The following is a 25467-nucleotide window of genomic DNA, read 5'->3' as shown; positions in this document are numbered from 1 at the left end:
GGGGCTCACGGTCTTAACCCCCATTTTGCAGATGAGATCCATGAGGAACAGAGAAGCTAAGTGAATTACCCAAGGCCACAGAGCAGACAAGTTGGCAGAGCTGGGATTAGAACTCAGGTCCTCTGACTCCCAGACCCGTGCTCTTTCCATTGGGCTAGGCTGCTTCCAACTATTGCACTATGACTCTAACCGCCGATCACTTTGAGGATGAAAGAACATTCCCAATCAGAAAATTAATACCCAAACACTCCTCACCAGCTGCTTTTTCTGAGTTTCCTCCAACGACTTGCTTATTCCTTCCAAATTGCGCTTCTGGATTCTTAGCGGCGTCCTTCAGAGAAGTTATCCTTGTGCATCAAAGTGTATGAAAGAGATCATTGTCCCAGACAAGAACCGATGCCTTTCACGCACATCCTGGCAGAGTTGAATCTGTACTTTGAAAGTGATAATTACAGACGTTGCCACAGTACAGTGGTTTAATTTCTCCTGTAATAACGCCTTTCCGGATCTGCTATTCCCAACCTAAGAAGAGGGCCTCTTGGCAGTCCAATTCAAGGGATAGTTAAACCGAGGCTCAAGCGCCAACACAGAAAAGGCCGTAAATGCCGAGGAAAATAGAAAAAGTGGCCCACAGCGTTAGTGGAAAATTGGTTCAGGATTTGCTCGGAAATCAGGCCGCCTCTGAACATCAGAGAAACGATGGTCCTCGGGAGAGCTCACCCTGAACAAGAGAGTACAGAGCAAGGTGGTTTTTTTAGTGGTGGTGGTGTTTTATAATGGCATTTGTTAAGCATTTCACTGTGTGCCAAGCACTGTTCTATGCACTGGGGTAGCTACAGCGTTATCAGGTAGGACACATTCCTGTCACAGTCTAAGTAGGAAAGAGGATTTAATCCCCCTTTTACCAATCAAGAAACTGAGTCACAAAGACATGGCTTAGTGTATACAGCACGGGTCTGAGAACCAGAAGCACCTGTGTTCTAATCCCCGCTCCGCCTCTTTTCTGCTGCGTGACCTTGGGCAAGTCACCTAACTTTCTGTGCCTCGGTTCCCTCATCTGTAAAATGGGGATTCAGACTGGGAGCCCTAAGTGGGGCAGGGACTATGTCCACCCTGATTAGGTTGTATCTACCCCAGGGTTTAAAACAGAGCTTGACACATAGGAAGCGCTTAGCAAAAGCCATAATTATCATTATTAGAAGGAGAAAAGGGAAAGGAGAAAAAGGCAGGAGGAGGTTAGGAGAGGGAAGGGGACAGAGAGAAGAAGGAGTGGAAGGCAGCGGCTGCAGTCTTTACATGTTGCCAAAATGAAGTTAAAAAGTTCCAAAATATACACTCCACCCATTTACCTCCAGGAAGGCAAATCAGAGTCTTAGAGTTGACTGCAGGATGAGGATTCCCCCACCCCCTCCCCATATGCTCACTGTGAAACCCTTCTAGAAATATATTCTATATTATAATACATGGCTGTGTTCATTCCCTTCATCTTCCTCCTCAGAAGTTTTGCCCCCGAAAACCTGGTTTTCAGATCCCTGGGAAAAACCTTTTTTGAAAGGGTTTTGCCGTTCAGTCATTAGTGCTACTGTCAACAGGATCCTCTGGTTCTTGAAAGACTGAGCTCCCGCTAGACTGTGAGCTGGTTGTTGGCAGGGAATATGTTTGTTGTTGTAGTGTGCTCTCCCAAGTGCTTAGTTCAGTGCTTTGCACATAGTAAGCGCTCAGTAAATGCGATTGAATGATAGGCGGGGGGGAAGGGGGGAGGGCCTCTTTTCAGTCCAGACGATTCCTTTTTGGGCTGCTTGCGTTGTCCTGAGAATTTCCAGAACTGCAGGTTTCTGCCGCCTCCCCTCAAAAGTTTCTCTCGTAACTTGACATTGAACTTGATTAAGAGCCCTTCGTGACATTAACACGACTGCTCCATAAAAGAATTTATAGACCTCGAGAATGGCAAAAGCAATCTCCCCGACCAGAAATAGAGATCCTCACCCTGAGGAGGGTGAAATGATTGCCAAACACAATACAGACTGTGCCGTCCTCTGCCCTTCTTCTGTAGGTGTATTTATTGTGGGAAAAAAAAAGAATGTCATTCTAGGATATTGAAAATGGAAGCCATGGGGCCCATACTTGGGGTGCAGAATAAGAATATCCTTTCCAGAGGGCTGTTGGGAAGAAGGGGATCTTTTTGGAAATGTGTTTGTTCTATCGTATTCTCCCAGAAGTGCTTAGTACAGTGCTCTGCACACAGTAAGAGCTCAATAAATGATTTTTTACATCTAGAAAACGTGTCCCTCTCCCATGCCGACATCACTGCTCCCGTAGACCTGGCATAGCCTTTTCCAATCAATAGGTATAGCATTTACTAAAACCTTATTATCGTATTAATACTGTTGATTATGAGCCAAGAACTGTGCTGACCACTGGGGCAGATTTGAAAACACGAGATACCTAAACATGAGTAGGAGAGAGAAGCGAGGAGAGAGCAGGAGACTTGCCCAAGGTCATACAGCAGACATGCAACGGAGTCAGGATTAGAACTCATAATGTTGGTATTTGTTAAGCGCTTACTATGTGCAGAGCACTGTTCTAAGCGCTGGGGGAGATACAGGGTGATCGGGTTGTCCCGCGTGAGGCTCACAGTTAATCCCCATTTTACAGATGAGGGGACTGAGGCACAGAGAAGTGAAGTGACTTGCCCACGGTCCCACAGCTGACAAGTGGCAGAGCCGGGATTAGAACTCATGACCTCTGACCCCCGGGCCCAGGGTCTTTCCACTATGCCAGTGTTTTTTACTCAGGTCAGGACACTTCTCAGAGGGCGCCTCTCCGGCCTCTACCCATCTGTCCAGCCCTGATATTCACCCCAGCCCCACGATCCCTACGTAAATATTCTTAACCTCTACTATTTCCCTTATCTCTAATCCACCATAGTGTCTGTCTCCCTCCGCAGACTGTAAGCCAATTCTAGGCAGGGATCACAACTACCAACTCTTTATATTTTTTGTTAGTGGCATTTGTTACGTGTTTATGCCAAGCACTATTTTAACACTGCGGCAGGCATAATCGGGCTGGATAAAGTCCCTGTTCCATAAGAGTCTCACGGTTTTAATCCCTATTAAACTGAACTGAGGGGCAGAGAAGTTAAGGGACTTGCCCCAGGTCACACAGCAGACAAGTGGAGGAGCAGGGATTAGAACCCAGGTCCAGGCTACCCAACTGGTAACCAAGGAGACTTCCTGTTGGACTATGGAGCTATAGTAGAGTATCAGTACTTGGTTGTGGTCACTTGGGTTGAAAGTGGATCACGGATGTTAAAAACTTCCCACGAGCTGCACAATGTGCTGCACCTTAAACTGCCTACTTGCTTGTTGCTCTCCACGTCCCAGCAGGAACACCGCTGGCAGGAACGATAAATAAACGATATTTATTGAGCACTGTATCCCGGCTCTGCCCCTTGTCAGCTGTGTGACCGTGGGCAAGTCACTGCACTTCTCTGTGCCTCAGTCACCTCATCTGTAAAATGGGGATTAACTGTGAGCCTCACGTGGGACGACCTGCTTACCCTGTATCCACCCCAGCGCTTAGAACAGTGCTCTGCACATAGTAAGAGCTTAACAAAAACCGAGAGAGAGAGTATAATGTCACAGAGGTGGTAGACATATTCTCTGCCCACGAGGTGCTTACGGTCGAGAGGAGCTTACAGGGAAGCAGTGAGGCCTGGTGGATAGGGCCTGGGAGCCGGAAGGATCTGGGTTCTAATCCCTCTCTGCTCCTCTGCGGTGTGATCTGGGGCAAGTCACAACTCCTCTGTGCCTTTGTTTCCTCAACTGTAAAATTAGGTTTAAATACCCACTCCTCCTCCCCATTAGACAGATTGTGTCAGATCTGATTATCTTGTATCTATCCAAGTGATTTGCCCAAGGTCACACAGCAGACAAGTGGAGGAGCAGGGATTGGAACACAAGTCTTCCTGACTCCGTCTCCCCTTCAGGCATGAGGGAATGGGTGTGATCCACCGAGTCCCTCTTTTTGCCACCATTTTGAACACTTCAGGAGAAGGAGGCCGCAGACTCCCCCTCTAAACTGTAAACTCAGTGTGGGCAGGGGCTGTGTTTTATATTGAGCTCTCCCAAGCGCTTACTGCAGAGTACGGTGCTCTGCACAAAGCAAGCGTTGGAATAAATACGATTAACTGACAGGGAGCACCTACGTTTCCCCACCGACGTCGACCGAAGTCTTTGCATGGGGTTGGCTTTATCCGCCGCATCGATGCGCTGTAAACAGGCCCCAGTCCTACCGAGAAAACAATGACTATGCCACAAAACACTCCAAAGAAAACATTTAATGAATTAACTGTTGCTGAAAGGCAAAGAACAGCAGGAAAATTCAGTGTTGGTTCAGGATAGCAGACTCCTCCCACAGACGGCGTGGAAAGGAGGGGCAGTCCAGCAGGAACTCAGGGAAAGCATGGCTACGTCACAAGGGGACCAATCCGCGGATTCAAATATGAAAGGATGAGAGGACCAGAAAGAACGCCACAAATCGTGCCCAAGAGTTTCACGGATCGCAAGACCATTCTATCCACAGTTTTCGGCGGGTTCAAAACACGAAGGTGATGGGGAAGCCAATTTACCAATCCCAGAGGAAAAGAGGGTCGGTGATGTGTCCCCAGCCCAACGAGCAGAGAACGGTTTTGCGTATCCGTGATGGGAGCTGGGGGCCCACCCGCTGCCCTGAAGAAATGTCGACTTATGAAACACTTATCCAAGCAAAGACACGAGAGAGAGAAGCAGTGTGACCCAGGGGATAGAGCACGGGCCCGGGAGTCAGAAAGACGTGGGTTCTAGTCCCTACTCTGCCCCTTGCCCGCTGTGTGATACTGTTCGAGTCACTTCACTTCTCTGGGCCTCAGTTACCTCATCTGTAAAGTGAGATTTAAGCGTGTGCCCCACGTGGGAGATGGACTGCGTCAGTCAGCCGGTCAACCTATTTACCGAGCGCTGACTGTGCGCAGAGCACTGGACTACGTGCCCGGGAGAGAACGCTAACTGAGACATTCCCCACCCCACAACGAGCTTACCGTCTAGAGGTCCGACCTGATTAGCTTGCATCTACCACAGCACTTAGTGCCTGGCGCAAAGTAAGCACTTAGCAAATACAATTCAAAAAACCAAACCAAACCTAAGTCTCACTACACATTTTACAAACTAAATGGGGAATGGGATCGTTTCATTTTCTCTATATGTATGTTTGGTTTCTTTTGCCAGAGAGGACCTGGAATAGGCTCATCCACGCGATTCTGGCCACCAGGCAAAGACTTTATGGCTTTCGGGAGTCGTCGACCTTCAGCTCTCCCATCGGCAGCTCCGGCTCATTTAGGGCTGATTCCCCCGAGCGAAGTAGGCGTTTCTCCTCTTGCTGGGTCATCGGGGTGGCCGCGGTCGTCCCGGCGCGGCTCCCGGTCCCCGCCGAGCGGGCCTCCCCGCGGACCACCTTCTTCCCGCGGGGCCGGAAGCCGAAGACCTCCCGGAAGCCGAGGCGGAAGTTCTCGTTGAAGAACCCGAAGACGATGGGGTTGATGCTGCTGTTGCAGAAGGCCAGCCAGTGGGCGAAGGGGTAGACGTAGATATTGATGACCCGCAGCTGCTGGGGCGAGAGGTCGGCGTAATCCGAGAGCATCATCAGCGTCCACAGGGGCAGCCAGGACAGCATGAAGAGGAGGGCCACGACGAGGAGCATCTTAACGACCCTCTGCTTCCTCTTGGGCATGGCTTCCCTCGGGTCGCGGCCGGCCGACTTGGTCCTCGGGGGGCCGCCCGTCTTGAAGAGGGCGAAGCCGACGCAGCCGTACATGACGACGATGAGGGCCAGGGGGGCCAGGTAGACGTTGGCGAACAGCACGGCGGTGTAGACCTTCCGCATGTCCTCGCTGGGCCAGGCCTCCCGGCACCAATAGATGGGACTGGACTGGTTGCCGGGGCCGTGCCGGACCCTGTAACGCCCCTCCTCCTGGACCCCCAGCATGACGGCCGAGGGGGACATGAGGGCGACGGCCAGCACCCAGACCGCCCCGACGACCGCCAGCGCCGTCTTGACGGTGAACTTGGGCTTGAACGGGTAGACGACGCACCGGAACCTGCGGGGGTGAGATCGAGACCGGGGAAGACCCTCTTAGTGAGGAAACTCTCCCGCCCGGCCCACGCCGCTTGGGCCCACATCTGTCGTTGATTTATTTCTATTAATATCTGTCTCCCCCTCTAGACTGCGATCTCGCTGCGGGCGGGGAACGTGTCTGTTTATTGAGGTGTTACAGTCTCCCAAGCGCTTAATACACTAAGCGCTCAAGAAATACAACGGACTGCCTGATTGATTCGGGGGAGGCAGTCAGAGTTGCTTCAATAGTGGGCCTCTCGCTATTATTAACAATAATAATAACGATGATGATGATGGTATTTGTTAAGCGTCTAACAAGCACCGTTCTGAGCATCGGGATGGATACAAGGTAATCGGGTCGTCCCACGTGGGACTCACAGTCTCAATTCCCATTTTACAGAAGAGGGAACTGAGGCCCAGAGAAGTGAAGTGACTCACCCCAGGTCACACAGCAGACAAGTGGCAGAGCCGGGATTAGAACCCACATCCTCGGACTCCCAAACCTGTGCTCGTCACTAGGCCACGCTGCTTCTCACGGTAATAACCGTAATCGAGACGGTATCTGTAAAATGCTTACTATGTGCCAAAGCACTGTGCTGACCGCTGGATTAAAAGCAGGGAAAATCTTATTGGACACAGCCCTACTTTTTAGGGCATTGCAGCACTTGCCGTGTTCCAGGCACTGTATTAAACGCTGCAGTAGATACGAGGTAATCAGGAAGCAGGTTGGACACAGTCCACCTCCCACATGGGACTCATGGTCTTAATCCCCATTTTGCAGATAAGGTAACTGAGGCACAGAAGTATGAAGTGACTTGCCTAAGGTCATCAACCCGCAGGAGAGTGGTGGAGTCAGAATTAGAACCCGGACCTTCCGACTCCTAGGCTCCTGCTTTTTCCACTAGCCCATGCTGCAGCCCCTTTCCCACGCAAGTCTCACAGACTGAGACGGAGGGAAAACGGGTGTTTTTCATTCTCATTTTACAGATGAGAAAACCGAGGCACAGAGAGATGAGGGACTTGGCCCAAAGTCCACAGCAAATAAGTAGCAGAGCTGGGATCTGGTCGCCTGATTCCCAGACCCTGCTCTTTCCAATCAATCAATCAGTCAATCAATCAATCGATATTGAGTGCTTAATGTGGGCAGAGCACTGTACCCAGAGTTGGGAGAGTACAATGGAGTTGGTAGACACATTCCTATCTACCACAGGCTATGCTGCTTCTCCTGTTCATCGGCGTGCTCAGCACTTAGTACAATGTCTCGCGCACTCTAAGCCCTTAGTCTTGCTAGTAATTTACACTGCAGGATTGTTGCCGTCCCCTAGGGAAGGGGGGACCGATTTTCTGGTCTCTCTCTCCAAACAACTCCTGCTGATTCTGGCAAGACTGCCTCGGGGACTCATCGGGAAGAACTACTGAGTTCCTTTCAGGAGCCGGGCACTTAACCAAATACTTGGGGAACAAATACCAAAAGCAAACAGCTTCCTGGGGAATTCAGAATCTAATGGAGGTAACGTGAGGACACAGATCGATCCGGGCGGCAGACCCGATGCTTCTAATTTTATTTTTAGCAAAAAATATCCGGTGTTCACCTGGGTTCACCTCAACTCCTCCTCTCAGTCCTCTCTTCCTACCACTGTCCTGCCTTCCTATGGTCTTTCTGTCCATCCCCTTTCCTTTGTCTCTCTCCATCCCTCCTCCCTCTAGCCTTCGGAACCACCGCCGTTCCAGTATTCCCGTGTCACGGGAACTCTTTGGAACCCACCCCCATCGCCCCCCCGGTAGTCTTCACGTGCATCTCTTTAAACTCTACAACTTTCTCCAACTTCCAATTTATTTTAGCCTATCTTCTCTGCTAAATTGCATTTGGACCTGTGACTTTTGAGCATTTGGTATTCTCCCGTCCCTCAGCCCCACAGCGCCTCTGCACGTAGCTATAAATTAGACATTATAAATGATCCGAGCTAACGTCTGTCTCCCCCTCTAATCTTTAAGCAAGTTATGGGCAGGGAACGTGTCTACGAATTCCGTTTTATAGTGCTCTCCCAAGTGCTTCTGCACACAGTAAGCGCTCAATAAATACGACTGGCCGACTGACCGCTCCGCACATGGTAACGCTCAATAAATGCCATCAGTTGACTAAACTGGAGCCTTCTTGAGGTCCTGGGTGATGTCCGCTAACCCCACTGTCCTCTCCCAAGTGCTTATTACAGTGCTCTGCACCTAGGTGCCCAATAAATGTTAAAGATTGATCGATTTCATCCCTTTACTCTTTAATAATTATAGTATTTGTTAAGCACTTGCTATGTGCCAGGCGCCGTACTGAGCACTGGGGTGGATACAAGCAAATCGGATTGGACACAGTCCCTGTCCCATGTGGGACTCGCGGTCTCGATCCCCATTTTATAGATGAGGTCCCTGAGGCCCAGAGAAGTGAAGTGACTTCCGCAAGGTCACACAGCAGACAAGTGACGGAGCGGGGATTAGAACCCATGACTTTCTGACTCCCAAGCCCTGCTCTATACACCGTGCCGTGCTCCTTCTCTACTTCTCCCCCGATCCCCACCGGTTCTTCTCTTTAAATCCCACCGCCCCTCTCAGTATCTCTCCCCTTCTCATTCCCGCCCGGGCAGCCACACCGGCCGCCTCTGTCTGTCCCTGGGGCTTTTGTTCCCGGGTGCCTTGTCGTTTGTGATTATTAATTCAGTGCCTGAACGTATTCTAACACCTTCAAAACTCTTCACGCTATTTTGAGTCTCGGACTCTCGGCTTCAGAAGAGCATCTTCACCTCGGCTACCCGTCTGGTCTGTCGGCAGCTCCTTCCAGAAATCAGTAGCCGGCTCGGGTGACATTTCCCCCTGGCAGGATGTCACCCCTGCGTTTGCCAGCAGCGGGTCCCGTGACCCTTTTGACATCAGTGTTGCGGTCCAAAGAGCTCATTTCCCATTTCTCGGTCTTAACTGAATTATACCTGATGAGAATCAAGCTCCGGCTCTTCCACAGGAGGTTAACCTACTTGATATAAAAACACATTCCCTCTCGCTACTCTTGCCTAAACGTTTAAGGCGTTTTTGGATACGTTGAACACCTACCTAAAAGTGCTTCCCTGTCAAGAATATGTCCTCAGAGCTTTAAGTAATGGCCGCTTATTTACTTTCTATCGGAACGAGAAGGAGACCTTAAAAGAAAATGAAAATAAAGGCAGTCCCACCCTTGTGATTTCTTTACAGTTATAATTATTATAGTATCGATTAAGCACTTACTATCTGCTAAGTGCTGGGGTAGCTACAAGTTCAGAGTGGACACAACCTGGATCCCAGTGCCCAGGAGATTGTGTCCTAGTCTAAGAGAGAGGGAGGACGGGTATCTTTATCCCCATTTTACAGATGAGGAAACTGAGGCCCAGAGAGGTTGAGAAACTTGCCTGCGGTCACCCAGCAGGACAGTGGCAGAGCTGAGACAAGAACCCAGGTTTCCCGTCTTTCAAACCTGTGCTCTCACCACTAGACCCTACTGCTGCTTCCTATCATTCATTCAATCATTCATTCAATCGTATTTATTGAGCTCTTACTGTGTGCAGAGCACTGTACTAAGCGCTTGGAACGGACAGTTCGGCCACAGAGTCCCCAGGGGGCGGGTCCCCATTTACGGAGGGGGAGTTGGTGCTTCGGAGGGAGGGGTCGCGGCTTACCTGGCCCCTGGTTCAGGGACCCGAGGTGACAGCAGGACCTCGAGGTGCGACCCCGGGCTTCCCTGACCCCGATCCTTCTCCTACCCTACGCCCTCGGATTTCCATCCATTCCCCTGAGGCCCTTAGAAGTTCATGAGAAGGGTGGCCTCGAATCTCGTCTATGACATTTTATGAGCAGCTGCAAGCTTTGTTGGTGTAGAATCCAGCACTCGGAGTGAGAAGGATTCAGAGATCAACCATTACGTAAGCACAGAAGCATCCACCGGAACTTCAGTTTTTACGTCCGTGCTTTTCAAAACCGTAATGGATCATTTTCACACATCCAGAAACCCTGACCCGGCTGGACTTTGAAAGACAAGTGATTTCCTAGAAGGCCCTGGGAGGGGGCAGAGCGAATTTGGCGGCTACTGGTCCCCGGGGTTGACGAGAAATGTCCATTTTGGCCTAGAGAGTGGTTCCTTAGGGCTTTACGGCCGGCTCGGTGGGTCGATCCGTGGCCGACTCAAGAGAAGCTCTAGACTGTAAGCTTGTTGTCGTCAGGGATCGCGTCTGCTATACTGTCGTATTGTACTTCCCCGGCACTTGGTACAGTGCTCTGCACACCCTAAGTGCTCAATAAATACGACTGAAGCTCTTGAATCGGATCATCCAGAATTTGGAACCCTGGCAACACAGCATTTTCAGTGAGGAGAACCCAGTGATCAAATGGTCACCTACAAAGGCCACCACTCAAATCCAACATAAAAGGAGGGTGGATGATGTGAGCCATGTTGAATAATGTCCCAAAAGACTTTTGAAGATATTTACACTGAGAGAACATGGGTTGCAAGGTTGGAGGAGAAGGGGCTGGGGGAGCGGGGTGGGTAATATGGGGAAATAAGTTGAGGTGGCCTTGTGGAAATCTCATGGGACTACTGCTGTGGATTTATGGGCTCCAGCTCTGCCACTGGCCCCCTGTATGACCCTGGGTAGGTCATGTAACCTCTCTGGGTCTCAGTTTCCTCATCTATAAAAGGGGAGCATAATAACGATAGTTTTGGTCTCTGTTAAGTACTTCCTATAAGCCAAGTACTGTACTGAGCACTGAGGTAGACACGACAATCAGGTTGGACACAGTCCCCCTGCGCACAGTTTAGGGAAGAAGGATAATAAAAGAAAGAAGGATAAGAGGGAGGAGGAAGGAGAGGAAGGTAGAAGAAGGAGGAAGAAATCACCCCGGCAGAATTTCACAAGGGGAAGACTCTCTCTGCCCTGCTGTCTGACTGGCCTTCGAAGGACTTGGGACGGGCAGTTTGGGGGAATAATAATAAACGATGGTATCTGTTAAGCGCGTAACTAGGTGCCAGACGCCGTACTAAGCACTGGAATGTGGAAAGACCTGCCCCCAGACTAGGCCCCGACTCACCGATCCACAGCAATTGCGACCAGAGTGAAGACAGATGCCACGACGGATATGCCTTGGACCACCCCGCTGATCTTGCACATCAGGTTCCCAAAGGGCCAGCCTGAAAGAAAGAGAAAAACCCCTTTAGAAATGTCACTTCTACCCCTAGTGCAAAGAACACGGGCCCTGGAGTCAGAGGTCCTGGGTTTTAATTCTCCCGGTTGCTCTGCCAGTTGCGTGCTGTGTGACCTTGGGAAAGTCACTTAGCTGCTCTGTGCCTCGGTTTCCTCAACTGTAACATGGAGATTCAGTACCTGTTCTCCCTCCTACTTAGACCGTGAGTCCCATGCGGGACAGGGACTGTGTCCAACCTAATTAACTTGTACCTACTACAGCGCTTGGAACAGCGTTTGACACGGAGTAACTGCTTAATAATTACCCTTAAAATATATATTTCTACACACACATATATATCACCAAGAGAAAGCAGTGTGAGGGTAGCAGGCACCAAGGTTCTGAATGAAGTCAGTCAGGGAGGGACAAGGTGTTTAGACTGTGAGCCCGTCATTGGGCAGGGATGGTCTCCATCTGTTGCCGAATTATACATTCCAAGCGTTTAGTACAGTGCTCTGCACATAGTAAATGCTCAATAAATACTACTGAATGAATAACAGTAACAGTAGTAATTATTATTTTTAATGTTACTTGTTAAGCACTTACTACGGTTCCAGGCCCTGCAAAATGGAGTAGTTAAAAGATTAAAGCCTCACCACCTGATGACCCCGTATCTCCCCCAGCGCTTAGAACAGTGCTCTGCACACAGTAAGCGCTTAACAAATACCAACATCATCATCATAATCAAGTTGTAAGCTCACGGTCTAAGTCAGAAGGAGGAAGTGTAATCCATTTTACAGATGAGGTTATTGAGACCCAGGGAAGCTAAGTGACTTGCCCAAGGTCACACAGCAGGCAAGTGGAGAAAACGGGATTAGAATCGCGGTCCTCTGACTTCCAGGCCAGTGTTTTTTCCACTACGCTATTCGGCTAGGCAACGGGGCAGTACGAAATCGTCAGTGACGCATTCCCTGCAAGCAAGGAACTCTCACTCTAACACGGGAGACCGACCGAAGAGTATCTACTGATAGAGTGATCAAAATAAATAACTGAATCTACACTTAAATAAGTGCCTATACGTAAGATTTAAAAATGGGGCACGGTAGACCGTTAAGTGCTAAGCTAGAAAGCAATGTGGTCTAGCAGACTCAGGCCTGGGAGTCAGAGGACCTGAGTTCGAATCCCAGCTCTGCCACTTGTCAGCTGTGGGACTGTGGGCAAGTCACTTCACTTCTCTGGGCCTCAGTTCCCTCGTCTGTAAAATGGGGAATAACTGTGAGCCTCACGTGGGACGGCCTGATCACCCTGTATCTCCCCCAGCGCTTAGAACGGTGCTCTGCACAGAGTAAGCGCTTAACAAATACCGACATTATTATTATTATTATTATTATTCTCTATACCTCAGTTACCTCATCTGTAAAATGGGGAGACAGGGACCGTGTCCAGTTATCTTGCATCTACCCCAGCGCTCAGTGTACTGCCCGGCATACGGTAAGCCCGTCAAACGGCAGGGACCGTCTCTATCTGTTGCCGACTTGTTCGTTCCAAGCGCTGGGCACAGTGCTCCGCACCTAGTAAGCGCTCAGTAAATACTATTGACTATAGTAAGCGCTTAGCAAACGCCACTGAACAAAAAAGCGCCGAAGATGGCTGTTGGGTTTTTACGACTAGGGATCGGGAGTGTTTTCTTCCTCCCTTTCCACACCCCCAACCCCTGAGCCAGGTGGATGAGGGAGGATTCGAACGTGGAGCCAGAGAGGGGCACGAGCGGGATTCGGTCTACCTCCTGCTCCGACGGGCTCCGAACCGGAGGCCTCCATTGGCCGAGATTCCGTCGGGGCTTGTGGCAAGACAACCCACCTGCGATGATGTTATCCAGGAGGGTGATGGGCATGCAGAAGAGGCCAACAAGTAGGTCGCCGACAGCCAGGTTGAGGATGAAGAGGTTGGTAACTGTGTGCATGTGTTTGTTCTTCAGCACAATGAAGCAAACCAGGAAATTGCCCACCATGCACAGAGAGAAGATTAAAAAGTAGGAAAAGATGAAGACCGCCGCCACTTGGGGTTGGTGGAGATAGTAATTCACGTAGGTCACCGGTTGGCTGAGGTTCCAATCTCGCTTGGTTTCGTTAACGCCCACCATCGCCCGGAGCCAGTAGTCTGAAATATTGCTGCCAAATACCTCGCTCATCTTGTCCCTCAAGAGAGAAGAAAGTGCACGAGATACCGAGATACTATTAGCTAGGGCTTCGTCCATCGCGGAAAGTCCAGGAATAATTGTAATAATAATAATGTTGACATTTGTTAAGCGCTTACTAGGTGCAGAGCACTGTTCTAAGCGCTGGGGTAGATACGGGGTCATCAGGTCGTCCCGCGTGAGGCTCACAGCCTTCATCCCCATTTTACAGATGAGGGAACTGAGGCACAGGGAATAATAATGATTATGTTGGTATTTGTTAAGCGCTTACTAGGTGCAGAGCACTGTTCTAAGCACTGGGGTAGATACAGGGTAACCAGGTTGTCCCACGTGAGGCTCATAGTCTTCATCCCCATTTTACAAATGAGGGAACTGAGGCACAGAGAAATTAAGTGACGCGCCCACAGTCACCACCCAGCTGACGAGCGGCAGAGCCGGGCTTCGAACCCATGACCTCTGACTCCCAAGCCCGGGCTCTTCCCACTGAACCACGCTGCTTCTCTCTACATGCTATATAATAACGGTATCTGTTAAGCGCTTACTATGCGCCAGCCACCGCATTAAGCTCTGGGGTTATAAAAGCAAAAGGAGTTGGACACAGTCCCTGTCCCACGTGGGGCTCACCGTCTCACTCCCCATTTTACGGATGAGGTCACTGAGGCCCGGGGAAGTGTGATGACTTGCCCGAGGTCACACAGCAGGCAAATGACGAGGCTGGAATGAGAACCCAGGTGCTCTCGACTCCCAGGCCCGGGCTCTCTCCACTGCTTTTCTACACTTTGAGAAGCAGCGTGGCTCAGTGGAAAGAGCACGGGCTTTGGAGTCGGGGCTCATGAGTTCGAATCCCAGCTCTGCCACTTGTCGGCTGTGTGACTGTGGGCGAGTCACTTCACTGGGCCTCAGTTCCCTCATCTGTAAAATGGGGATTAAAACTGCGAGCCCCACGTGGGACAACCTGATTCCCCTATGTCTACCCCAGCGCTTAGAACAGTGCTCGGCACGTAGTAAGCGCTTAGCAAATACCAACATTATTATTATTATTATTACACGCGCTTACTTCAACGACACGGAAGCGGAGGAGGTCTTGTCAGTTGGGGCCCGGGCCGGCCAAGTCACTTTCTCCATTCATTCTTTCGTTGGCATTTATTGAGACCTTCCCGTGTGCGGAGCACTGTACTAAGCGCTTGGTCGAGGAGCCCATCCTCCCTCCCATCTCCTCACCATGCCCTGCTCGGGTTCCTGGAGGCCGGAGCCGTCATCCTGGCCGGGGACTGGGGCCGCTCCTCTCTCCTTCTGACTTGGTTCCCGGGGGGGGGGCCCGGCCCAGCTCTCCCCCGCCCACCTTTAGCCGGGGTCACCTCGAAGGACAGGAGGAGGAACAGCCCCCTTCACACCTCGTCCCACGCCCAGATGGAGCCCGGGGGGGTGGGGGCGACTAACAAATCCATTCACTCACCATTCTCACCCACTCTAGGAAGCCCCCTCCCCAACCATCGGAGGGAATCCCAGCTCTGCCACTTGTCAGCCGTGGGACCGTGGGCAAGTCACTTCACCTCTCTGGGCCTCCGTTCCCTCACCTGTAAAATGGGGATGAAGACCGGGAGCCTCACGGGGGACAACCCGATTCCCCTGTGTCTCCCCCGGCGCTTAGAACGGTGCCCTGCACGTAGTAAGCGCTTAACGAATACCGTCATTATTATTAACCATCCCCCCCATTGCCACCCGGCCAGACCGGGCCTTCTTCTCACCCTCTAGTCTGTAAATTCATTACAGACGGGCACTGTGCCCGCTGATTCTCTCGCAGTCTGCTCTCCCAAGCCCTTAGACCGGTGCTCTGCAAATAGTAAGCGATCAATCAAGACCACGGATTAATTCTTGCCTCCTTTCCCAAGGGCCTGCCTCGGACGGATTGATATTTATTGAGCTTCGACTCCGTGCCAGGCCCTCTGATAGCCACCGGAGTCCGATCGGATCCGCTGCGGGCCCTGTCTCGTGTGGCTCACAGTCCGAGGGGGAGGGAGAACGGGTACGGAATCCCCATTTGACAGATGAGTAAACTGAGGCGCAGAGTAAATAATAATGTGGGTATTTGTTGAGCGCTTCCTACGTGCGGAGCACTGTTCTAAGCGCCGGGGGAGATACAGGGTAATCAGGTTGTCCCATGTGAGGCTCACAGTCTTGATCCCCATTTTACAGATGGGGTAACTGAGGCCCAGAGAAGTGAAGTGACTCGCCCACAGTCACACAGCTGCCGAGTGGCAGAGCCGGGAATCGAACCCATGACCTCTGACTCCCAAGCCCGTGCTCTTTCCGCTGAGCCGCGCTGCTTCCCAGTAAAGTAACTTGTCCCGAGGTCATCCGGCAGGCAAGTGGTGGAGTCAGATTTAGAACTAAGGTCTCAACTCCCAGTCCTAAGATCTTTTTTTACGGTATTTATTAAGCACTTCCTTTGCGCCAAGCACTGTACTAAGCGCTGGGGTAGATATAAGTTAATCAGGTGGGACACAGTCTCTGTCCCACACTGGGCTCATAATCCCCACTTTACAGATGAGGCAACTGAAGCACAGAGAAGTCAAGAGACTTGCCCACGGATACACAACAGAGAAGCAGCATGGCTCAGTGGAAAGAGCCCGGGCTTGGGAGTCAGAGGTCATGGGTTCGATTCCCGGCTCTGCCACTCGGCAGCTGTGGGACTGTGGGCGAGTCACTTCACTTCTCTGGGCCTCAGTTCCCTCATCTGGAAAATGGGGATGAAGACTGCGAGCCTCACGGGGGACAACCTGATGGCCCTGTATCTCCCCCGGCGGTTAGAACAGTGCTCTGCACATAGTAAGCGCTTAACAAATACCAGCAATATTATTATTATATGAAGAGGGAGGGCGTTCCAGGCCAGAGGCAGGACATGGCAAGAGGTCAGTGGCGAGATAGACTGTAAGCCCGTCACTGGGCAGGGATTGTCTCTATCAGTTGCCGACTTGTATATTCCAAGCGCTCAGTACAGTGCCCTGCGCAGAGTAAGCGCTCAATAAATACCACTGAATGACTAGACAAGACCGAGGTACAGTGAGAAGGTTGGCCGTTCTCAGCTCTTGCACACGCTGACGAGTGACCAAACCGTAAATGCTAAATAGATAAGCTCAGGAGTTAGTGCAACAAGTGTTTATTTTTTTTTTTCTAAAGCATTAAAGCTTAGCTGTAAAATGAACTTGGGTAACTAATTTATTCCTTCTAGCTATTAGTATTTCCATTGTCATTGGGAAATAAAAACAATTAGCTCTGCCACAATAGCTCACTAACATTTGCTCTGTAACGGCTTGTTGATTCCTCTGGGCGTGAGAAATCTCTCAAATGAAAATCATCGTTCTGGAGCATAAAGCTGGAGGAAAAGGATATCGTGCACGGGATAGACAGTCAATTTTGAGGACAGGGTTTAAGATTACCTTCAAAGTTCCCGTCCATTCCTCTGAGCCAATAAAATCCATCCGAGAGTAGAATGATCGGCTGTAATTCCAGACCCTGCTTTTTTGGGGGGTTTTAAGGATATTTATTAAGTGCTTACTATGTGCCCTGCCCTGTACTAAGGTCTGGGGTAGACAGATGCAAGCTCAGATTGGGCAGTCTCTGTCCCACATGAGGCTCACAGTCCTAATCACTTTTTAATGATGAAGGAACTGAGGCCCAGAGAAGTGAAGCGACTTCCCCAAGCTCACACAGTAGACAGGTGGCAGAGCCGGGATTAGAACCCACGTCCTCTGACCCCCAAGCCCGGGCTCTTTCCACGCTGCTTCTCTAAAAGAAAATTCCACTGTGTTCCTTGCATTTTCAAGCAATTTTCAGAGTGGGGAATATCAGCTATTAAGCAGCGTGGCTCAGTGGAAAGAGCACGGGCTTTTGGAGTCAGAGGTCATGGGTTCAAATCCCGGCTCTGCCACTTGTCAGCTGTGTGACTGTGGGCAAGTCACTTCACTTCTCTGGGCCTCAGTTCCCTCTTCTGTAAAATGGGGATTAAGACCGTGAGCCCCACGTGGGACAACCTGATTCCCCTGTGTCTACCCCAGTGCTTAGAACAGTGCTCTGCACATAGTAAGCGCTTAACAAATACCAACATTATCATTATTAGCCTATTTCAATGACAAACAATAATCCCTTGTATTTAGTTTTACTAAACTTCACTTCTCTGGGCCTCAGTGACCTCATCTGTAAAATGGGGATTAACTGTGAGCCTCACGTGGGACAACCTGATGACCCTGTATCTCCCCCCAGCGCTTAGAACAGTGCTCGGCACGTAGTAGGCGCTTAGCAAATACCAACATTATTATTGTTAAACTCAAAAAAAAAAAAATAACCCTTGATCTCTTTAATAGGTTTGATTTCGGTGCTTTGTTTGAACCACAACCAATCGATGCATCTACCGATGGTGTTTACGAGGGGCTTTTGAGCTCTAAGGACTGTACTAAGCGCTTGGCTGATTAGAACAAAAGCGAGGTTAATTCCCTGCTCTCAAAAACCTTACAATCGATGGGGGTAGGCAGGTGGACAAGGCTACAAAATGTGGCAGCGTATTTTCCTTTCTCATTCTGCAGTTTCAGGCAGAAACATCCCACCATCAGATTCGGCTCTCTCCGAATCTTTATGAGTATGGTATTTGTTAAATGCTTACTATGTGCGAAGCACTGTGGCAATAATAATGATTATCAGGAATTATTAAGAAGCAGGATGGCTTAGTGGAAAGAGCACGGGAGTCATAGGATAAGGGTTCATTCATTCAATAGTATTTATTGAGCGCTTACTATGTGCAGGGCACCGTACTAAGCGTTTGGAATGGACAATTGGGCATCCCGCCTCTGCCACTTGTCTGCTGGGTGACCTTGGGCAGGCCAATTCACTTCTCCGGGCCTCAGTTATCTCATCTGTAAAATGGGGATTGAGACTGTGAGCCCCAGGTGGGACAACCTGATTACCTTGTATCTCCCCCAGTGCTTAGGGCAGTGCTTGGCACATAGTAAGCGCTTAACAAATACCATCATCATCATTATTAATTCCCTCCCCCTACATATCCGAGCAACCACCACTCAGCAGCCCATCTTCCAAGCTCTACTAAAATGCCATCTCCTCAGGTGTCCTCTCCCCCAGGTTCAACTCTCAAGTACTAATTAATTATGGTATCTGTTAAGCGCTTACTCCGCGCCAAACACTGTTCTACGTGAACTGTGTGTCTGTCGTGGGCAGGGATTGTCTCTGTTGCTGTATCGTACTTCCCAAGCGCTTAGTACAGTGCTCCGCACACAGCAAGCACTCGAAAAATATGACTGAAGTCAACTTGAAACTTAAATATTATTATTATTACAATTGAAAGCCTAGTGAAAAGAACAAAGGACTTGGATTCTAATCTTGGATCTAGCTGCTCCTTAACTTCTGTGGGCCTCGGTTTCCTCTTCTATAAAATAGAGATTACACAACTGTCTCCCTCCTATTTAGACTGGGAGCCTCTTGTGGGACAGGCCTGTATCTGACCTGATGATCTTTTTTCTACCCCAGCACTTAGTACAGCACTTAGCACCTAGTAAGCACTTAGTAAGGTGCTTGACACCTAGTAAGCACTTAGTAAGGAGCTTGACACCTACTAAGCACTTAACAAATAGCATCATTATTATTACTGTTACCACAAGGAGTTTATCTCTAGAATTTAGTTTATAATCTATAGTCTACTGCCTTATAGCCACCTCAGCGCTTAATACAGTGCCTGGCACTTAGTAAGCGCTCAACAAATGCCTTAATAATAATTACTGTTCTTAGAAGGGGAGAAAGTCATGGAATAATGTATAAATAGGAGGAAGAATCGGAGAAAGACCCACCCCCTCTAAATGTGGTGCATAAATGGTGCGATTAAGAACTTACAATGTGCCAAGAACTGTACTGAGTGCTCGGGTAGGTGTAATACAATCAGATCAATCTCGATCCCTGTCCCACGTGGGCCTTCCAGAAAACTGTGGGGTTTCGGTTGTTCAGAGTTAGCAGGAAACCTCCCTCAGGAGAAATGGGCCCTGGATGGGACAGCACGGGTCTGGGAGTCAGAGGACCTGGGTTCTAATTCCACCTCCCCCACTTGTCTGCTGTGTGACCTTGGGCAAAACGCTTAACTTCTGGGTGCCAGTCACTATACTAAACGCTGGGTTACAGGCAAGCTAATCAGGTTGGACACAGTCCATGTCCAACTGCTTTAATCTCCATTTTAAAGATGAGGCAACTGAGGCACAGAGAAGTGACTTGGTCACACCGCAGACACGTAGAGGAGCTGGATTAGAACCCAGGCCCTTCTGACTCTCAGACTGGCACTCTATATTTTTTCCTGATATAGACGATGTGGACTGACCATTAGACTCAGACTGTAAGCCCGTCAATGGGCAGGGACTGTATCTGTTGCCGATTTGTCCATTCCAAGCGCTCAGTACAGTGCTCCGCACATAGTAAGCGCTCAATAAATACTATTGAATGAATGAACAATTCCTCCCTTTTTCTCCCTCTCTTCCCCGACCCCCCCACCACTAGACTGTAAGCTTCTTGTGCCAGGAAATGTGTATGTTTACTGGTGTTATGAGTTATTTGATAAGACACTCGGGATGAGTAAGATTTCATCAAAAGAAATTATAAATAGGTTCTTCTTCAAGCTTAACCAAAGCCAGTGAGAAAAGTCAAAGAGTCAAGATGCTGACTACTAACCCCTTTCCCTACTCTTTTTCTTTTCTGCGTCACCTACGTATTTAAATCTGTATCCTTTTAACATTTGATATTCATGCCACTCTTGGCTTCACAGCATTTATATACAGACTTGTAGTTTACTTTAAATTTTTGTCTCTCCCTCTAGAATGTAAGCTCTCCCAAGTGCTTAATATAGCGCTCTGGAGCAAGCAAGTATCAATACTATTGATTGATAATGACGACGATATTTAAGCACTTTCTATGTGCCAAGCACTGTTCTAAGCTCTGGGTGTAATGCTTTCCCAGAGTTTTTTGGGAAGATACAAAATCTGGAACACTTTCAGGATAAGTGATATCCTTTAATGTTAGGAAGGGCACAGATAAAGTTAGTAGACATGCTCCTTGCCTTCCAGGAGTTTACAATCTACCTGAGCAGGCTTTAGTGGAAAGAACACAGATCTGAGAGGCAGGACACTTGAATTCCAGTCCCACCTCTTCTACTGTCCTATTGTGTGCCTTTGGGCAAGTCATTTAACTTCTCTGGGACTCAGTTTCCTCATCTGTACCATGGCAGGTCAGCGGCAGAGCTGGGACTATTACCCAGTTCCTCCTGATTCCCTTAAATACGATTATTACCTATTTTGGATTCTTTTCCCCCCTCATTTAAGAAAACAAGGCATTAACTATTTTCCGTTCAGGTTGTGGAAGAAACTACACCCACCATTTTGTACTGCTTTAAGGGACCCACCGCCATTTTCTCACGCCTCTATAAACTGCCAGTTGCTAACATTTCAGTATCTCCACTGAAATCAAATGTCATTTTCATGTCCCAGAGGGACTTTGTTGGATTTCACTCCATCAGCATCCACAGACGCAAACGATCCCATCCTCATAGTCTGTCACTTACGACCATACCTAAAACGGAATCATTTATCATCCAGCTTGATTTAGAGCCCTTCCACTGTTTCCACAGAGACTGGTAGTGACTAGCAAAATTCAGAGGTAGGCATTATCTTTATGATTTAAGAACATTACCACTTCTACCAAGAATGAGAACTCTTTCGCAAGTTTAGAAATAGGCAACCAACCAAACCAGCTAGGGATACCCAGCAGGTGACACTCCAGTACCAGTTTGGCTTTTCAGCGAAATTGCTACTAATTTTTCTTAATCGCTGGACTGACTCTGATGACCTTCAATTCCTCAAATCTTTCCAATAAAATCATCCAATCCATTCATTATTTGAAATTGTTTTCTGTGGCAGTGCTTTATTTCTTACCGAACCAGGGTGAATTCGGATGAAGGAAGAGCAGGAGATATAATTGAGGGGAGGGGTCCGGTCTCCTTGAGGGGTGGGGTCACTAACCTAAACCCTGACCCAGTCCACGCAGAGGGGACAGCACCAAGATCCCGGATAATCTAGCCTATCTCCCCCAGGGCTGCAGGGTCAAATGGCAGAGGAATCAATCATATTTATTGAACTCTTACTTTATACAGATGATTATGGTATTTGTTAAGCGCTTACTATGTGCGGAGCACTGTTCTAAGCGCTGGGGTAGACACAGGGGAATCAGATCGTCCCACTTGGGGCTCACAGTTTTTAAACCCCATTTTGACAGATGACTTAACTGAGGCCCAGAGAAGTTAAGTGACTTGCCCAAGGCCACACAGCAGACAAGTGGCGGAGCGGAATTAGAACCCATGACCTCTGACTCCCAAGCGCGGGCTCTTTCCACTAAGCCACGCTGCTTCTCTACACTGTACTGAGCACTGGGATAGATAAAATAAGCAGGTTGGACGTAGTTCTTGTCCCACAAGGGGTTCACAGTCTCAGTCCTCATTTTACAGGAGGGAACTGAGGCACAGAGAAATTAAGTGACCTGCCAAAAGTCACACAACAGACAAGTGGTAGAGCCAGGATTAGAACTCAGGTCTTCCTACTCCCAGAGCCATGCTTTTTCCGCTAGGTAATGCAGCTTTTCTAACCTGATTATCTCAAATCTACCCCAGCACTTAGTACAATGCTTGGCATAGAGTAAGTGCTTAATAAATAGTAAATCAAACAGTCACCAGAAGAGATCGATTCCAGGGCTAAGATAAGCCTCTCCTTCTCAGGAATAAATTCCAGGACATAGGCAGCTCGCCCTTCACAGGAATCCAATTTTGTTTCCTGAACCAACCACATCGGCACTGAGGTGAGGGAGCTCACTTATTTGAGGAAAGGATCTGAGTCACATCCAAGCTCCACCACAGCACCTCTAAAACTTAGGTGTCTCAGGAAAATTTACATCACTACCACTTTACGGTTTGATTCTTGGCAGCAATTCAAATCTTGTTCACTCCGAAGCATTATACCGTGTCAAGGTGCACAGTATCCTTGGGTGGGGGGAAAATCTAGCTTATCGGTGTTTGTGAGGGAGAAGGAAAGGTATCGTGTCTTTAAAAAAGACCGTTCCATACCACTTCCGAGGCCTGATTCCTGAAAAAACCTTGACTTTCTGAAAATCCGGAGCACATTTTATAGGCAATGCCCCAGTGACATGAAATTTACTTAAAGGTACAGCTTTCCCCCTAAACATCTTCCTATCCGACCCTCTGCTAAAATAACGCAAATGTTCCCGACTGCACACAGAGTCTCAAGGGATGGTGGATTGATGGGAATTAGGTGAAGAGCCAGCTTTTAAACTACCTGGGAGTCAGAGTTGTTCATTCAGTCCTCACATCAAACTGCGGTGTCAGAAGCTCCAGACAAGTCAGCAGGGAAAGCTTTTAAATGAAAATGAAAAGCCCCTTCCTCAGAGGGAAATATGGAGAAGGGGAGGTGTCAACAGAGACAAAAAGCTTCCCTCTCTGTGTGCATCGCTCACTACGAGAAGCAGCGTGGCTCTGTGGAAAGAGCCCGGGCTTGGGAGTCAGAGGTCATGGGTTCTAATCCCGGCTCCGCCGCTGGCCGGCTGTGTGACTTCGGGCAAGTCGCTTCACTTCTCTGTGCCTGTTACCTCGTCTGTAAAATGGGGATTAAAACTGTGAGCCCCACGAGGGACAACCTGATCACCTTGTATCCCCCCCAGCGCTTAGAACAGTGCTTTGCACATAGTAAGCGCTCAACGAATACCAACATTATTAATGGTCCAAGTAGAGGCAGGGTGACTAATGGAAAGAGCTTGGAAATAGAAGATCTAGGTTCTACTCCCCCACCGGCCTTTTGTGTGATCTTAGGTAAATCACCCGACTTCTCTGGGCTTCAGTTCCTCATCCGTAAAATCAATCAAGTAATTAATCATATATATGCAGAACACTGAACTAAGCGCTTGAGAGAGTTTAAAAGAGTTGGTACACGTCCCCTGCCTACAAAGCGCATCCTCCTCTGTAGACTGGAAGCTGTTTGTGGGGCAGGAACTGTTTCTGACCTGATTGGCTTCTACCTCCCCCAGTGCTTAGAATGATGCTTGACTCACACTAAGTGCTTAATTAATAAATAATAATAATAAACCTATCAATATACCCCGCGTAGATTCAATCATCAAAATATACAAATCTGGTTGACAGTTTTGCCCTCTAGATTTTATCCAGAAGATCATACGCGGTCACAGAAACTATAGCTAACTGAAAATTAAAATACGTAGGTCTACATATCCATAACCATTGGCATCCACAAAAAACAGGCTTGGTTAGCAATCGTGTAATTCGTTCTTCGACGTCCAGGTCACAACGAGGAAGAAGCTCCTTTCTTAGTCAGTGGTATTTTTTAAACACTACGTATCAACCGCCATGCACAGTCATTGAGATGGATACAAAAGAATCACATCCGCCACAACCCTTATTTCCCATTTTAGAAGCGAGGAAACTGAGGCTCCGAGAGGTTAAACGACTTGCCACATTAAGCAAATCTGGTCACACACAAGTCAGCAGCAGAGCTGAGATAGAACCCAGATCCTTTGACTTCCAGCCCTGGGCTCTTTGCTGTAATTACTTTCAGACCTGAGACCTATTCTGGTTTGGCACAAAAAAATGAGCCTCGCAGCTCTTTTTCAATACATAGAAGTAATGATATTTATCAAGCAGCTATTGGAAGCGATGACCGCACTAAAAAAAAAATGATCAGGTTGAATTCTCAATGGGATGTTTTTTTTGCCGACGGTAGGAAGGGCAGCTACTGGATGCGATGAATACACTAAAAAGGGATCATTTTGACTTCTCACTGGGATGTTTTTGCTGAAATAAACGGATAGCTGGGTGTGCCCTCCAGATAAATCCAGTGATGTGTCTGAAGGCATCCCTAGACCTAGGGCACAGGAGGGGCAAGATGCATTTTTGTTGCTTTAAGATAAAAGAGCACGATCGAGCTGTGCTCAGGGAGAATTTCCCGTTGATGAGGATGATGATGAAAAAAGTCTTAGGATTCCCTGACCGCCTCTCTTAATCCTCAGCTCAGCTACAAGAACCGAGCAGGTGCGCAGCTCCTCTTACCTTCCAATTCCCGATTTGCAGCGGCACTCAGTAGCAGGAGCCTGGGTGATCCCCACGGTGTCCTCTTCTAAAAGCCCAGATCCCACGGATTCCGGACACCCCTCCTTTCCTCAGCCACCAAGGACCGGCTCCAGGACCTTATCTCTGCGATGCAGCAAGCCAGACCCACCTCCCCTTCGAAGACGTCCACTACATAGTCAGTGATGGAGAAAGGGGGAGGGAGGAGGGAGGTTTTAGGAAGTTTGCAACCCTGCGGGGGTTCGAGGGTAAGAGAGGGGGGTCGTGGCTAGCCCGTCCCCTCTTCCTCCTCCTCTTCCTCCCCTCTCCTGGTGATAGAAGGGTCCCCGGTGTCCTGGACCCCCGTTGGCCATCCTGGAGGGAGGACAAGGTGAGAAAGGATGGAGTTTGGCACCAGAAATAAGCCTCAAAAAAGCTCTTTTTCAATACACAGAAGTAATATTTATGAAGCTGTTATTGGATGCAATAAATGTTCTGAGAACGACTCTGGTTTTGACACAAGAAATCAGCCTCAAAAAAGCTCCTTTTCAATACACAGAAGCAATGATATTTATGAAGCAGCTATTAGATGCAATAAATGCTCTAACTGAGAACTATTCTGGTTTTGACACAAGAAATGAACCTCAAAAAAGCTCCTTTTCAATACACCGAAGCAGTGATATTTATGAAGCAGCTACTGGATGCAATAAATGCTCTGAGAACAATTCTGGTTTTGCCCAAGAAATAAGCCTCAAAGCTCTTTATC

General features: G+C 48.8%; 1 protein-coding gene across 1 annotated transcript; it reads right to left on the bottom strand.

Annotated features, from left to right (window-relative positions):
* Positions 1 to 5179: 5179 nt before the first annotated feature.
* NPFFR2 (neuropeptide FF receptor 2) lies at positions 5180 to 25199 on the bottom strand. The gene is made up of 4 exons (XM_029074215.2): positions 24705 to 25199; positions 13201 to 13538; positions 11248 to 11347; positions 5180 to 6133 (listed from the first exon to the last, which is right to left on the bottom strand). Exons 2-4 carry the CDS (start codon positions 13529 to 13531, stop codon positions 5317 to 5319), a joined length of 1248 nt encoding a protein of 415 aa, XP_028930048.1. The 5' UTR covers positions 13532 to 13538; positions 24705 to 25199; the 3' UTR covers positions 5180 to 5316.
* Between the last annotated feature and the right edge of the window lie 268 nt (positions 25200 to 25467).

This window comes from Ornithorhynchus anatinus, chromosome 10 (genome assembly GCF_004115215.2).
Source record: "Ornithorhynchus anatinus isolate Pmale09 chromosome 10, mOrnAna1.pri.v4, whole genome shotgun sequence".
Classification (NCBI taxonomy): domain Eukaryota; kingdom Metazoa; phylum Chordata; class Mammalia; order Monotremata; family Ornithorhynchidae; genus Ornithorhynchus; species Ornithorhynchus anatinus.
This window is presented reverse-complemented; position numbering and strand designations above follow the sequence as displayed.